The 18140-nt window shown below is 37.1% G+C and overlaps 1 protein-coding gene across 1 annotated transcript; it reads left to right on the forward strand.

Annotated features, from left to right (window-relative positions):
• The first annotated feature begins 1 nt into the window (after position 1).
• Positions 2–8238, forward strand: LOC117327765 (MOB kinase activator 1B). The gene is made up of 4 exons (XM_033884907.1): positions 2–184; positions 1794–1960; positions 2464–2691; positions 3843–8238. The coding sequence occupies exons 1-4, from the start codon at positions 171–173 to the stop codon at positions 4082–4084; spliced, it is 651 nt and encodes a 216-aa protein (XP_033740798.1). The 5' UTR covers positions 2–170; the 3' UTR covers positions 4085–8238.
• The last annotated feature ends 9902 nt before the right edge of the window (positions 8239–18140 follow it).

Raw genomic sequence — 18140 nt, forward strand, 5'->3', positions numbered from 1 at the left:
TTGTCATTTCCGGTCACAAAACTTCAGAACGAAAAATAAGATCAACAATATCATAAGAAATCGGTTGTCATCGACGCATCAGATGATAATTTTATTTTGGACGTGTTAAGTATTCATTTTAGAATACACCAAAAACTCTTTCTTTCACACTCAGTGCCACATCTCTCAGGATGAGCTTTCTGTTGTAAGTTTATTTTGTTTACCATCCGTGTATACTGTTTATATATCTACTGTTCCACAAAGGTTACTGTACAATATACTTACAAACACATTTATATTTTTCTAAGCTAATGACATATTGAAGCCATACTTTACATGACTAATATAAATGCTGACGTATCATTCCACATCACCTGACATCTTATTCCTGATCGTTTTTTAGGTTCTCTACTGTAGGCTATAGCTACTATATACTCAGTATACAAGAGATATGTTGCTCATGGTTTATTGAGGGACTACGTTAACTTGCAGTTCACAGGCACTGACATGTAAAAGTTTAATGTGTAAACTATGCTAGGGATCTGGGCACTGCCCTTATCAGAGTACATACGTCCCTGTCATACCGTAACATTTTTGAGATAAACTTTAATACACTTTTAGTTGGACTAGACTGTACTCCAACATGTTAGAGGTTTTACACGGCGAGATACTTTTGACAGGCGCCGTCGCAGTCGGCAAAATAATATCCGATAGAAAAAGAGCCGACCAACGGCCTCTTATGTTATAGGAGTAGACTAGACTGGTCGATCATGCAATCGCAAATCATCGTATAAAGACTGTACAGTACTGTACAGTGAAAAAAATGATGAGTTAAATGATCACATATACTGTAAACAGTTTACAGTATATATGTGATCAATCAACTCATCACAGTTTAACTAGTTATACACAATTGATTATATTAAAGCAATATCTTCAATCTTTTGAGGAAGAATTCGAAGTTGTCAGATGTTGCATGCCTAAGAGCAGAGACATATATACAGAGAGATAAGTAACATCGCTATTTCCCCGTACACGTAGTGGCTCCCTTTATTCGTGACCACTCAAGCATATCCCTTATCGAGAGCATCCTGTCTCCTATCAAACACACGCGAGCGCAGGTAAATCGGGCTTTGCGCATGTGTGTATCAATGTATTGGAACTTATTCGACATGTTCTGGTTAATCAATAAATACTGTGAATACGTAACTATGTAAGAAACCACTGGTAGGGCATTTATTAACTGATCAATTGTTGCGAGGCATTTGTCAAAATTATCTCGCCATGTTAACCTCTACTAGTTGAAGTATATTGCTTAAAAACTACTGATTAAGTTTATTAGAGAAGATTTTTTCACAGAGAAATACAGACACAAATAACTTGTGTTGATTGATTATTTGCACTGGTAAAACTTTTCATGCAGATTGCAACATCTATAGATAAACCAGTATGTTGAAAGTGCCGACCTAGATCCCTGTTGGCAAATTAAATTTCCAGTTTCTTAGGGAATTGGTTTTGGTTCTCCCATGCAATCAATCTATAAGATTTCTGTCAATAGGTTGATAGTTAGAGGAAACGAAAACAATGTGTTTTTTGTTTTGTTTTGTTTTTTCTTTTTGAACAGCTGCCACACCAATGTCTAGTAAGGACTTTCATTATTATTGGCTTTCAAGTAAAAAAGTTCTTTAAATTACACAGCAGCCATATTTGTTGTATTAAGTTGATGGAGTGAACTGTCTCGGAATACCAGATTATACTGCTTTGTACCTCCTTAATTTTATGCTTAATTCTTGCTATTTTTTTTATTTTCAAAGTGGAAACAGAAACAATAAGACATTTAAGCCCAAAAAGAATATACCTGAGGGCACACATCAACATGACTTGATGAAACATGCAGCTGTTACACTTGGGAGTGGAAACCTTCGTCAGGCCGTCATGTTACCAGAGGGAGAGGATCTCAATGAATGGGTGGCTGTCAATAGTAAGTTTTTGGGGCACAGCAAGCAATTTCTAGGGGCAATTATATACATGTACCATATTTGTTATATATCCTTATTCTAGCATTCTTCGCAGACTAGAAACCAATCCTGCTATCCATTTATCTTTTGTTTTCTCATTAACTTCTTATTATGACCTCTGAAGCATTCAGATTCTGAGTTCAAAGTCATTGTCATCAGCAGGTTTCTGCACAATAAGTTGTGTTCAAGGATCCTTGTACCAATCAATCTTGCATTTAATACCAGGTTACTTCTCCGAATGCTTGCTTAGTACAAGTCTTGAAACATGGATGTAATTTGCAGGTTAGGATCGATTGAAAAATAAATTAATAATGAAGATGTTATATGCATATATACAAATAATTGTTATACTAGTATAATAAGATTTGAAAAATACATTCAGGTAAAATATATCGATAGTAATGATATATATTTCATCCACAGATTGATTGCATTTCCATTCATTAAAAACTTCTTCTTTTTTCAGCTGTTGATTTTTTCAACCAAATAAACATGTTGTATGGTACAATAACAGAGTTCTGTACTGAAGAAACCTGTCCAGTCATGTCAGCTGGACCAAAATATGAATACCACTGGGCTGATGGTCAGGCTGTCAAAAAGCCAATCAAATGCTCTGCACCAAAATACATTGACTACTTAATGTCTTGGGTACAGGACCAGCTGGACGACGAAAGCCTTTTTCCTTCCAAAATTGGTAAAACAAATTTATTTACAGATAAGAACAAGCAAATCAGTCCTTTGTTACCAAACAAATTTTGAAATAAAATAATCTCTTCTTTATAGTCAGATTATTAGTCCCCTACCGGTGAAACTGGGGGGACTATAGTCTATATGTTTTGCCTGCGTCTGTCCGTCAGTCCGTCCGTCCGGTTAAAGTTTTGGTTAAAGTTTTATAATGGCACACCATTCACTTAATAATGATATTAGGATGCTGATTCTTTGCATAGAGGTTCTTTGGGTGTGTGGCATTACTTTTGTATGGCTAAAAGTGAAAAAAATATTTTCATTTTTTGAAATTTTTGCCATATTATGAACTTAACTTTTTTCTCTGTATTCTTCAAGTTAAAGTTTTGGTTAAAGTTTTATAATGGCACACCATTCACTTAATAATGGTATAAGGATGCTGATTCTTTTCATAGAGGTTCTTTGGATGTGTGGCATTACGTTTGTATGGTTAAAAGTGAAAAAATTATTTTCATTTTTTGAAATTTTTGCCATATTATTAACTTAACTGTTATTGCTGTATTGAGGTTAAAGTTTTGGTTAAAGTTTTATAGTGGCATACCATTCCCTTAATAATGGTATTAGGATGCTGATTCTTTGCATAGAGGTTCTTTTGGTGTGTGGCATTACTTTTGAACAGTTGGAAATGAAAAAATTATTTTCATTTTTTTTTTTTTTTTTTTCCCCATAATATGGACTTAACTGTTTTCTCTGTATTGAATGCTTCACTGATGTGAGATTCTTTTGGAATAAAATCAGTGTACTACTATGCTGTGCTATGCAGAATTATATTTATATTTCAATCCAAGGCTGTTATTACACATTTCAATTTAAATTCACTTTAGATTCTTTTACTCTGTACAGTAGACATACCAAAAGAATACCTTTACACATTGTTTGGAATGAACTTATTTTCATAAAATGATCATGTTTCAGTTGTGGCTAAACTTTTTTACTCAAATTTGGCTAAAGTTTTAACTTGGGGGCACTGGTAGGGGACATGTATTGGTTTAGCAATACTCACAGAATGCTTGTTCATTGATATTAAGCAATGTCAAATCAACAATATTTGTGTAGTTCTTGCCAGACATGTCGAGGATAACAATCTTATTTATATTCCAGGTATCCCATTTCCAAAGAATTTCCTCGCTTGTGCCAAAACAATACTTAAAAGACTTTTCCGAGTATATGCACACATCTACCACCAACATTTTAAGGAGGTATGCCAGCTTGGAGAAGAAGCTCATCTTAATACTTCCTTCAAACATTTCATCTTCTTTGTGTATGAGTTCAGTCTTATCGAAAAACGAGAGCTTGCCCCACTACAGGAATTGATCGACAAACTTACAAGCAAAGACAGATAGAGGCTATGACAGGGTATACACTAGTCCAATTATTTCCTCCTGTGTTGGAACTTCTCAGTTGGTGCTTCCAATATCATTATCTCACAGGTATTGTGCATGTACGTGCAACGGAAGCAAATCATTCATGAGCATTGTGAGAGTAACAGCAACCAACATCACCAGTATCACCAGTCTATATGAATATATGAATTTAAAGTCTCTTTATTTATTGACTTCTGGTCAAATTATGAAAATAATGTATCATGTTTTGAAAGATTTGAATTAAGAAGTACATTTTAATGTAAATGCTGTCTGTAGTGGCACCAAAGCTGGTATCTTTTAGACACACAGTATATTGTTGGACTTCTCTAAATACTTTATAGACATTTGCTTTGTTTAAATCTTCAAAGTTAGGTTGAGACATTATTTGTTTTGTTAGGTGTGTGGATGGGAAATTCAAATAACTACAGTTTTTAAGATACATAATGTATGTAGATGAGAGGGGTTGAAAGGCTTGTCAGGCCTCTCAAATTATCCTTCACAGCAACATTAGGTTACTTACACATAGAGTGTTCTATGGTACAAGAATCATTATTGTTTCGTTGCTTAATCAATGCTGTTATTTTTACAGCAGAAAATACCATCTCCCTGAGTTTTTACACACTATGTTAACAATAATGTAATACATAACTGTGTTGACTTCCCTAAGAAGCCAGCAGCCAATTATTTTATTTTAAGCAATTAAGTGCAATAACATGATAAGTTGTTCTTTGTAGTGATGATTGATGATTAACTATCATACACATTGATATATAAACTGACCTATTTAAGGACACCACAAGAAAACATCAATTTTGAGCAGATTCATCAAACTGCAAAAAAAATGCAAATTATCTGATTAGAAGAGTTAAACTATCAGGTTGTACCTTGGTATTTGTACAAATTAACATTCAGTTCTCACTTTTGATCATTATATGGGTCTTTGAGATATGAAGATACAGTCTGAATCTTCCATCTCTCCTGGTTACTTGTTATTCCATTCTTACAGTTTCCTTGTTATACCAACCAAACAATTTATTTTTCATTGGATATGATAATGATGAATCGTTGATCCAGTTAATGAACAACAAATGCATGTATTTATTTTCTACCAAACCTTAAAGGTTTGTGCCATATTATATCTGAAGGTGAGATGATGTAAAATTACATATCTCCCTCTTTTAGTACTTATACTGGTGTAAAGACACACTCAACAGTGCTGTTATAGACAGACCTGTACTTGGTAATTCCTTGAGATGTTCCATACGTGGACATCAGTGTTTTCAGCATCCAAGTACCATAGGTAATATTTATTGAGGAATGATTGAGTGTGAATGAGAATGAATGCAAATCTGTGTGGAAATTTATAAGTTGCTGTTACTATTAAATACCGTATTTATCTTCAAATTGACCCCCTCCAAGTGTTAATATTTAGAAAGGACTTATTTGTGAAGAAATTTTAACTTGCTATTTTAAAATTGATTATTCTACCAAAATGAGGAATGTGACTTAATTGTGGGCAGGGGTTTATTTGCAGATAAATATGGTAAACCTTTTCTCGATTTCTGTCTCTTTGATCAGTTGAACTGGAAAAAGTGTGTTTTAAAATGTGTTACCGTTAAGATTAACAGCATTGTTTTGCCAATTTGTGTCATAACACATGCATTGTTATTATCATAATAAGTTTTATATATATATTGTATATATACATCTTGATTGTAAAAAGATTCCTAATCTTGTTATATGTAAATAATGATAATGATACATTTCAGGAATTCTCCTTTTTGTTGGCTTCAGCAGTATAGAAAATGATGGAATATTTCATATAGAATCCTCGCTAATGTAAACCAAAATTATTTTCAAAAAATATCTGAATCTCTTGTCCAGTATGCAAAATCAACTATCGTCTCCATTGGCATAGAACAATTTTTCATTCATTTGGTTAGTTTTTATTGGGTAGTTTGCTTAGGATGAAAAATGTGTAACATTCCATATATTTCCATTTAACTATTGGCTTTTGCTCCCACATAGAATTGTTGGTGAGAGGAAATGTTGACAGATTAAATTTGAGATTAAACCTGTTCATAGAAAACTTAACAGTAAGTGATTGTGTAAAAGTTGTATCCAATGAAGCATTGGCTGAAGAACAGGAAACAAACTGAAGTTGATGCTTCTGTTATCTTAAGCTTTGTGTGGCTTGAATAGATTTAATATTTCTATCAATTTTTGGGTGCAACACCAAAGAATGTTACACAGTTTGTCTGTTTGTCTGTTCACTGTAGCCATTTCTTATCAGTTATGGATTTTTACCAACATTTTGTATTGTTTATCTTGTAGAAACTGAAATTAAAAGATTTAATTAGTGTATCGAAATTTGAATAAATATAAAACATAATAGGTCTCTTTTGAAAATGAACTTCCAAGTAAAACTCCTGAAGTTTGAAAGTAAGATTAATTGAAAGTCTTTTGTTACATGATCACATATTATAGGTAAAATAAGGTCTAACTAATACTATACATGTATTTGACTTTCTCATGTGAACAGAAAAGGTTTAATCACCTAATGGTTAACCTTTGCTTACTGAGGTACAATGTATTAGTTAAGATATTTATTCATAATTGATACAGAAAAAAGGAAAACGCAGAATAAAGCCAAGAAATGTAGATTACAGTGTACATTTGTCAGTTATACATTTCAGTCTCCTTGCCTGACAGTAGTGCTAGTGGTCTATGTACACCAAGTTTCCCGTCTCTTTGTCTGGAGTCTAACAAGGCAATATATAAAACTGTCCTGTGTGAGAGCTACTGCAGCAAATTTATGTTTGTAGTGACTTTTAGTTATGTGTTTACTTTTGTTAAATTGTATTAACTCCAGGAAGCCTTATATTAATGGACTCTGTAATAGTGGTCGGCATTTGGTGATCAACTGAAGACACATTGAGACGAAAATTTTCACATAACAATAGGGTATAGAGCATACTGTACATTTAACAAATTTCAGGGAGATAGCTTCAAAACCCAGGTATATTTGCTACAAAAGACCCTGATGTTTATCCCATCTGCTAGCTATTTTCATTATCATTCATATGTATATTTGTTCTTGTATATTTCATTCTTAGATGCCAAATATCTTTTAAAAGTCTGTGTTATGTTACTCAGCTAGGAATGTGATGTTTTACGTAATGTATTTGTTATTGTGTAGAGTTCGTTTTATTATGTCAATGAGACTTATTTCTTTCCATGTAAAAGTGTTCAGCAGTAGATTGCTTAAATATTTCCAGGCCTAAGTTTGTCTTTACTTGTTATTTGGGAGCTTGGCTATCCTAATTGTAGCCCAACCATCTCATAACACAGATTCTGTCCAGGCTTCAGCTTTCAATAACATGGATTGGTAATCTGTATTCTAATCAAATTGTTTCAACTTAGCTGTAATTTCATCTTTATTCACAAAATGTAACTTCGATTAAATCTTACAGAATCAATTTGGTTACAATTTTGTCAATAAATTTAGATGAATGTATTTATACTGTTTGGATGTTTCATATCCATGTACAGCTCGTCCAAATCATACTGATGCAGTTTCTGTTGAAATGGGAGTAACAGAAGTACTGCTGAACAGATGAGGTTTCAATTTAAAGAGATGCTCTAATTGTCCAGGCACGGTTTCATCAATATTCCTAAACTTACAGAGTATACTTCATTTGAAATTTTTTGTAGGAAATCAAGAGTAGGAACAATGTTGTATTATTGCTCTGCTATGGAAACTTTAAGTTAAGGAATTTCATGAAACTTGGAGCAGACCAAAATTATGCATTGTTCACTGGAGTGATGACACAGTGCAATTTTGATGTGTACTTGTACTGTTCTGTAAAGTCCATTTGGTGTCTGATAATGCGACTGCTGGAGAATGTCTATCCATGTCAACATAATGCTGCACCTGTAGCATGTGACCCTATGGCAATATCATTGTAACCTTGTCACGCATAACGAGTATCCAGCCAGTCCTGGTCAAAGTACATTGTTTTGCTTGAATGATGTTTGTCCCATTAGATAGTCGTGTGAGAGGATGTTGCCTAAGTTGATTAGGTTTTTATTAAAATCCATGCAAAGATGTAATAAATGAATTCACAACACTTTGTATGTGTTTTTATTCGTCTACATAATGATTGCTTGTATGTTTGCCAAGTTAATTGCCCCCATGAACAGTCTCTGTAATTTTGAGGCAAGGTCTCCTTGTAGTAGCTGGTGGCTACCTCACTGAAGGTCATAAAAGAAGGCATTTTATTAGCCCACCATCATCAGATGGTGGGCTATTCAAATCGCCCTGCATCCTTGGTCCGTGGTCCATCCGTCCGTAAACAATTGTTGTTATCGCTAATCCTCAGAAAGTACTGAAGGATCTTTCTGAAATTCCATATGTAGGTTCCCCTTGGTGTCTAGTTATGCGTATTGCATTTTGGGACCGATCGCTAAACAACATGGCCGACAGGCAGCCATCTTGGATTTAAACAATTGAAATTTGTTATCGCTATTTCTCAGAAAGTACTCAGGGGATCTTTCTCAAATTTCATATGTAGGTTGCCATTGGTGCCTAGTTATGCATATTGCATTTTGAGACCAATCAAGAAACAACATGGCCGACAGGCAGCCATCTTGTATTTGACAATTGAAGTTTGTTATACCTATTTCTTAGAAAGTACCAAAGGGATCTTTCTCAAATTTCATATGTAGGTTCCCCTTGGTGCCTAGTTATGCATATTGCATTTTGGGACCGATCCGAAAGCAACATGGCCGACATGCGGCCATCTTGTTAGCTCACCTGCCCGAAGGGCAAGTGAGCTTATGCCATGGTGTGGCGTCCGTCGTCCGTCCGTCCGTCCGGCGTCAACTTTTTCATTTAAACAACTTCTTCTCAATAACCAAGAGGTCCAGAAACTTCATATTGGGCCTGTAGCATGCTGGGGTGAAGGGCTACCAAGTTTGTTCAAATAATTGACCTTGACCTTCATTCAAGGTCACATGGGTCAAATAGGCTATAATCTTCAAACGACTTCTTCTCAATAACCAAGAGGCCCAGGGACTTGATATTGAGCCTGTAGCTTGCTGGGGTGAAGGACTACCAAGTTTGTTAAAATAAATGACCTTGACCTTCATTCAAGGTCACACTGGTCAAATAGGCTATAATCTTCAAACGACTTCTTCTCAATAACCAAGAGGCCCAGGAACTTGATATTGGGCCTGTAGCATGTTTGGGTGAAGGGCTACAAAGTTTGTTCAAATAAATGACCTTGACCTTCATTCAAGGTCACATTGGTCAAATAGGCTATAATCTTCAAACAACTTCTCAATAACCAAGAGGCCCAGGGACTTGATATTGGGCCTGTAGCATGCTGGGGTGAGGGGCTACCAAGTTTGTTCAAATAAATGACCTTGACCTTCATTCAAGGTCACATTTGTCAAATAGGCTATAATCTTCAAACGACTTCTTCTCAATAACCCAAGAGGCCCAGGGACTTGATATTGGGCCTGTAGTATGCTTGGGTGAAGGGCTACAAAGTTTGTTCAAATAAATGACCTTGACCTTCATTCAAGGTCACATTGGTCAAATAGGCTATAATCTTCAAACGACTTCTTCTCAATAACCAAGAGGTCCAGGGACTTGATATTGGGTCTGTAGCATGCTGGGATGAAGGGCTACTAAGTTTGTTAAAATAAATAAACTGTGACCTTCATTCAAGGTCACATGGGTCAAATAGGCTATAATCTTCAAACGACTTCTTCTCAATAACCAAGAGGCCAAGGGACTTGATATTGAGCCTGTAGCTTGCTGGGGTGAAGGACTACCAAGTTTGTTCAAATAAATAAACTGTGACCTTCATTCAAGGTCACATTGGTCAAATAGGCTATAATCTTCAAACGACTTCTTCTCAATAACCAAGAGGTCCAGGGACTTGATATTGGGTCTGTAGCATGCTGCGATGAAGGGCTACTAAGTTTGTTAAAATAAATAAACTGTGACCTTCATTCAAGGTCACATGGGTCAAATAGGCTATAATCTTCAAACGACTTCTTCTCAATAACCAAGAGGCCAAGGGACTTGATATTGAGCCTGTAGCTTGCTGGGGTGAAGGACTACCAAGTTTGTTCAAATAAATGACCTTGACCTTCATTCAAGGTCACATGGGTCAAATAGGCTATAATATTCAAACAACTTCTTCTCAATAACCAAGATGCCCAGGGACTTGGTATTGGGCCTGTAGCATGCTGGGGTGAAGGGCTACAAAGTTTGTTCAAATAAATGACCTTGACCTTCATTCAAGGTCACATTTGTCAAATAGGCTATAATCTTCAAACCACTTCTTCTCAATAACCAAGAGGCCCAGGGACTTGATATTGGGCCTGTAGTATGCTGGGGTGAAGGGCTACTAAGTTTGTTCAAATAAATGACGTTGACCTTCATTCAAGGTCACATGGGTCAAATAGGCTATAATCTTCAAACGACTTCTTCTCAATAACCAAGAGGCCCAGGGACTTGATATTTGGCCTGTAGCATGCTAGGGTAAAGGGCTGCAAAGTTTGTTCAAATAAATGACTGTGACCTTCATTCAAGGTCACATGGGTCAAATGGGCTATATTCTTCAAACAACTTCTTCTCAATAAGCAAGAGGCCCAGGGACTTGATATTGAGCCTGTAGCTTGCTGGGGTGAAGGACTACCAAGTTTGTTCAAATAAATGACCTTGACCTTCATTCAAGGTCACATTGGTCAAATAGGCTATATTCTTCAAATGACTTCTTCTTAATAACCAAGAGGCCCAGGGACTTGATATTGGGCCTGTAGCATGCTTGGGTGAAGGGCTACAAAGTTTGTTCAAATGAATGACCCTTGACCTACATTTAAGGTCACAGGGGTGAAATCGGCTTAAATCTGTAAAAAATAATTTTGCGATAGCCAAGAGCCTCCTAGACCAGATATTAGGCCAATAAAATGCTGGAATGAAGGACTAGAAAATTTATTAATATGAATAAACCTAGCTTACTATGATTATCAGCATAGTATCTGTAGAAATGACCTCAATCAACTTCAAAGTTGCTGTAGAGCCAGGTGAGCGATACAGGCCCATTGGGCCTCTTGTATTTTGACAATTGAAGTTTGTTACCACTATTTCTGAGAAAGTGCTGAAGGGATCTTTCTCAAATTTCATATGTAGGTTGTCCTTGGTGCCTAGTTATGCATAGTGCATTTTGGGACCAATTGGATAACAACATGGCCGACAAACAGCCATCTTGGATTTTGACAATTGAAGTTTGTTATCGCTATTTCTTAGAAAGAATTGAAGGGATCTTTCTGAAATTTGATTTATAGGTTGCCCTTGGTCCCTAGTTGTTCATATTTCATTTTGGGACCATTCGGATAACAACTAGCCGACAGGCAGCCATCTTGGATTTTGACAATTGAAGTTTGTTATCGCTATTTCTTAGAAAGAATTGAAGGGATCTTTCTGAAATTTGATATATAGGTTGCCCTTGGTCCCTAGTTGTGCATATTTCATTTTGGGACCATTCGGATAACAACATGGCCGACAGGCAGCCATCTTGGATTTTGACAATTGAAGTTTGTTATCGCTTTTTCTGAAATTTGATGTATAGATTGCCCTTGGTCCCTAGTTATACATATTTCATTTTGGGACCAGTCTGAAGTTTGCTATCACTATTTTACAGAAGGTACTGAAAGGGATCTTTCTCAAATTTCATAGGTAGGTTCCCCTTGGTCTGTCATATTGCATTTTTGGACCAATCTGAAAACATTGTCGACAGACGGCCATTATCGCTAAATCTCAAATTTCATATATAAGTTCCCCTTGTTTGAAAAGTACTGGAGGGATGTTTCTCAAATTACACAGATTAGTAAGAGGAAGGGAAAATAGAGAAAAGATAAATCTGACATGGAACCTATAAAGATCATTCAATGGTGGGCGCCAATATCTCTCTGGGATCTCTTTTGATAATTGAAGTTTGTTATACCTATTTCTTAGAAAGTACTGAAGGGATCTTTCTCAAATTTCATATGTAGGTTCCCCTTGGTGCCTAGTTATGCATATATATTTTTGGGATCAATCGGAAAACAACATGGCCGACAGGCAGTCATCTTGGATTTTGACAATTGAAGTTTGTTATCACTATTTCTCAGAATGTAGTGAAGGGATCTTTTTCAAATTTCATATGTAGGTTTCCCATAGTCCCTAGTTATGCATATTGCATTTTAGGACCAGTTGGAAAACAATATGGCTGACAGGCAGCCATCTTGGATTTTGACAATTGAAGTTTGTTGTCGCTATTTCTTACAAAGTACTAAAGGGATCTTTCTGAAATGGAACCTATCAAGATCATTCAATGGTGGGCGCCAATATCCCTCTGGGATCTCTTGTTTCAGACATAAAGTGTCTTAAGTCAACAAACCACGACAGCACTAGGTCATCATTCACAATCTTTGGTGTGCTTTTCGTTTTATCAGAGTGCACAAAAATAAACCCACTGGCCAGGAGGGCTGATTTCTCTTGGGTTCTCATTTGATAAGTCACAACTCTTTTTAAAAAGAGTCAAATCTTAAATCGGATAAACATGTTCTTAGAATCGCAAATAAAAAATCAAAAGGCAATTGAAAGAATGTTTAAGTAGACTTCTAATTTGGTTTGAGGAAAGCAAGGTGACATTTTGAGATCCAAATTGGTTTTTGTTCATCTGTCAAAAGTAAATGTTTAATCCATGGTTATCCCAAACTTACCTTAAAGGTAAAGCCATTCTTGCTGAACAAGCGTTATGCATTCAGGCGGTTTATTTGTTCAAATGTGGAAAAACACAAGGGTCTATGTATTGAATATTTAAAGTTCATGATGTTCTATATACACACAGAATGACATGGACATGATGTTCTATATACACACAGAATGACATGGACATGATGTCCTATATACCCACAGAATGACACGGACATGATGTCCTATATACACACAGAATGACACGGACATGATGTCCTATATACACACAGAATGACACGGACATGATGTCCTATATACACACAGAATGACACGGACATGATGTCCTATATACACACAGAAGAACACGGACATGATGTCCTATATACACACAGAATGACACGGACATGATGTCCTATATGCACACACAATGACATGGACATGATGTCCTATATACCCACATAATGACATGGACATGATGTCCAATATACCCACAGAATGACATGGACATGATGCTCTATATACCTACAGAATGAGAGGGACATGATGTCCTATATACACACAGAATGACATGGACATGATGCCCTATATACACACAGAATGACATGGACATGATGTCCTATATACACACAGAATGACATGGACATGGTGTCCTATATACACACAGAATGACATGGACATGATGTCCTATATACACACAGAATGACATGGACATGGTGTCCTATATACACACAGAATGACACGGACATGATGTCCTAGATATTCAGCGGATTATATGGACGTGGACATGATATCCTCCTAGAGGGTGAAATGGGTGATTCTGGAGGGAATAAACCTGCGATGTACACGACCAAGAGAGAGGAGGAACGAAAGAATGGCAATCCATACTAAAAACAACGTAAATGGCATTTGGTAACCAAGTTGCTGAATGTTGAAACAACACAGTGCCTTTGATACTATGATACATATGGGCCGTGATACTATGATACACATGGGCCGTGATACTATGATACATATGGGCCGTGATACTATGATACATATGGGCCGTGATACTATGATACATATGGGCCGTGATACTATGATACATATGGGCTGTAATACTATGATACATATGGGCCGTGATACTATGATACATATGGGTCGTGATACTATGATACATATGGGCCGTGATACTATGATACATATGGGTCGTGATACTATGATACATATGGGCCGTGATACTATGATACATATGGGCCGTGATACTATGATACATATGGGTCGTGATACTATGATACATATGGGCCGTGATACTATGATACATATGGGCCGTGATACTATGCTACATATGGGTCGTGATACTATGATACATATGGGCCGTGATACTATGATACATATGGGCCGTGATACTATGATACATATGGGCCGTGATACTATGATACATATGGGCCGTGATACTATGAGACTTATGGGCCGTGATACTATGATACATATGGGCTGTAATACTATGATACATATGGGCCGTGATACTATGATACATATGGGCCGTCATACTATGATACATATGGGCCGTCATACTATGATACATATGGGCCGTGATACTATGATACATATGGGCCGTGATACTATGATACATATGGGCCGTGATACTATGATACATATGGGCCGTGGTACTATGATACATATGGGCCGTTGATACTATGATACATATGGGCCGTGATACTATGATACATATGGGCCGTGATACTATGATACATATGGGCTGTAATACTATGATACATATGGGCCGTGATACTATGATACATATGGGCTGTAATACTATGATACTTATGGGCCGTGATTCTATGATACATATGGGCTGTAATACTATGATACATATGGGCCGTGATACTATGATACATATGGGCTGTAATACTATGATACATATGGGCCGTGATACTATGATACATATGGGCTGTAATACTATGATACTTATGGGCCGTGATACTATGATACATATGGGCCGTGATACTATGATACATATGGGCCGTGATACTATGATACATATGGGCTGTAATACTATGATACATATGGGCCGTGATACTATGATACATATGGGCTGTAATACTATGATACTTATGGGCCGTGATACTATGATACATATGGGCCGTGATACTATGATACATATGGGCCGTGATACTATGATACATATGGGCCGTGATACTATGATACATATGGGCCGTGATACTATGATACATATGGGCCGTGATACTATGATACATATGGGCCGTGGTACTATGATACATATGGGCCATTGATACTATGATACATATGGGCCGTGATACTATGATACATATGGGCCGTGATACTATGATACATATGGGCTGTAATACTATGATACATATGGGCCGTGATACTATGATACATATGGGCTGTAATACTATGATACTTATGGGCCGTGATTCTATGATACATATGGGCTGTAATACTATGATACATATGGGCCGTGATACTATGATACATATGGGCTGTAATACTATGATACATATGGGCCGTGATACTATGAGACTTATGGGCCGTGATACTATGATACATATGGGCCGTGATACTATGAGACTTATGGGCCGTGATACTATGATACATATGGGCCGTGATACTATGATACATATGGGCCGTGATACTATGATACATATGGGCCGTGATACTATGATACATATGGGCCGTGATACTATGATACATATGGGCCATGATACTATGATACATATGGGCCGTGATACTATGATACATATGGGCCGTATTACTATGATACTTATGGGCCATGATACTATGATACATATGGGCTGTAATACTATGATACATATGGGCTGTAATACTATGATACATATGGGCCGTGATACTATGATACATATGGGCCGTATTACTATGATACTTATGGGCCGTAGTTTGGAATTTTGGGCCAAGTACATGTGACCAGTGTAACCAAGGCATGACAGAATCGGTCAGCGTTCCAGCAAACTAAATAAAGGAATATAATGTATAAAACTGTCCCTACCTCATACCGACAGCACCTGTCGTGCCGAGGTAAAACTAACACTAAATGACAATGAAGAAAATATGCATTCAGTAATGAAAAATGTCATACTGTATGGTTTAAGATATCTAATAAAGAATAAAAACTTAATCAAGGTGATTGTATGCTAAAGACGCCAATAATGGACAGACAAACTTAAAGTTTACAAACAAATTAGATTAACTTATATCCGACACGTGACTTCTGCATACTCGAATTCCGATCTTTAAGAACACTAGCCTAGTAAGATACCAAGGAGTACATGCGCTGAAATTAATTTTCATTGGAGGCCAAGAAGCGAATATACCCTTATAAAAGGCCGTAAACTGCTATTGCTAAGTATGGATTCGCTAAACTCGACATACGGGAACACTTACCTAGTAAGTATGGATTAGCTAATCCCGATATATTGAAATACTAACCTAGTAAGTAATGGGTTAACTAATCTTCAAATATTGGAACACTTTCCTAGTAAGTAATGGATTAGCTAACCCAGACATACGGGAACACTAACCTAGTAAGTAATGGATTAGCTAACCCCGATATACAGGAACACTAACCTACATGTAGTAAGTAATGGATTAGCTAACCCCGACATACGGGAACACTAACCTAGTAAGTAATGGATTAGCTAACACCTACATATTGAAACACTAACCTAGTAAGTAATGGATTAGCTAACCCCGACATACGGGAACACTAACCTAGTAAGTAATGGATTAGCTAACCCCGACATACGGAACACTAACCTAGTAAGTAATGGATTAGCTAACCCCGACATACGGGAACACTAACCTAGTAAGTAATGGATTAGCTAACCCTGACATACGGAACACTAACCTAGTAAGTATGGATTAGCTAACCCCGACATACGGGAACACTAACCTAGTAAGTATGGATTAGCTAACCCCGATATACCGGAACACTAACCTAGTAAGTATGGATTAGCTAACCCCGACATACGGGAACACTAACCTAGTAAGTAATGGATTAGCTAACCCCGACATACGGGAACACTAACCTAGTAAGTAATGGATTACCTAACCCCGACATACGGGAACACTAACCTAGTAAGTATGGATTAGCTAACCCTGACATACGGGAACACTAACCTAGTAAGTATGGATTAGCTAACCCCTACATACGGGAACACTAACCTAGTAAGTATGGATTAGCTAACCCCGACATACGGGAACACTAACCTAGTAAGTATGGATTAGCTAACCCTGGCATACGGGAACACTAACCTAGTAAGTATGGATTAGCTAACCCCGACATACGGGAACACTAACCTAGTAAGTATGGATTAGCTAACCCTGGCATACGGGAACACTAACCTAGTAAGTATGGATTAGCTAACCCCGACATACGGGAACACTTACCTAGTAAGTATGGATTAGCTAACCCTGATATACGGGAACACTAACCTAGTAAGTAAGGATTAGCTAACCCCGACATACGGGAACACTAACCTAGTAAGTATGGATTAGCTAACCCTGATATACGGGAACACTAACCTAGTAAGTATGGATTAGCTAACCCCGACATACGGGAACACTAACCTAGTAAATAAGGATTAGCTAACCCCGACATACGGGAACACTAACCTAGTAAGTATGGATTAGCTAACCCCGATATACGGGAACACTAACCTAGTAAGTATGGATTAGCTAACCTCTACATACGGGAACACTAACCTAGTAAGTATGGATTAGCTAACCCCGACATACGGGAACACTAACCTAGTAAGTATGGATTAGCTAACCCCGACATACGGGAACACTAACCTAGTAAGAAATGGATTAGCTAACCCCGACATACGGGAACACTAACCTAGTAAGAAATGGATTAGCTAACCCCGACATACGGGAACACTAACCTAGTAAGTATGGATTAGCTAGCCCCGATATACGGGAACACTAACCTAGTAAGTATGGATTAGCTAATCCCGATATATTGGAATACTAACCTAGTAAGTAAGGATTAGCTAACCCCGACATACGGGAACACTAACCTAGTAAGTATGGATTAGCTAACCCCGAAATACGGGAACACTTTCCTAGTAAGCAAGGATTAGCTAACCCCGACATACGGGAACACTAACCTAGTAAGTAAGGATTAGCTAGCCCCGATATACCGAAACACTAACCTAGTAAGTAAGGATTAGCTAGCCCCGATATACCGAAACACCAACCTAGTAAGTATGGATTAGCTAACCCCGACATACGGGAACACTAACCTAGTAAGTATGGATT

This window comes from Pecten maximus, chromosome 1 (assembly GCF_902652985.1).
Source record: "Pecten maximus chromosome 1, xPecMax1.1, whole genome shotgun sequence".
NCBI classification, from domain to species: domain Eukaryota; kingdom Metazoa; phylum Mollusca; class Bivalvia; order Pectinida; family Pectinidae; genus Pecten; species Pecten maximus.

Excerpts from the sequence above, each read along its gene's own strand:
- LOC117327765 (XM_033884907.1), top strand. Across the intron at positions 1,961-2,463 it reads TGAATGGGTGGCTGTCAATA|CTGTTGATTTTTTCAACCAA; the intron begins GTAAGTTTTTGG and ends TTCTTTTTTCAG. Across the intron at positions 2,692-3,842 it reads CCTTTTTCCTTCCAAAATTG|GTATCCCATTTCCAAAGAAT; the intron begins GTAAAACAAATT and ends TTTATATTCCAG.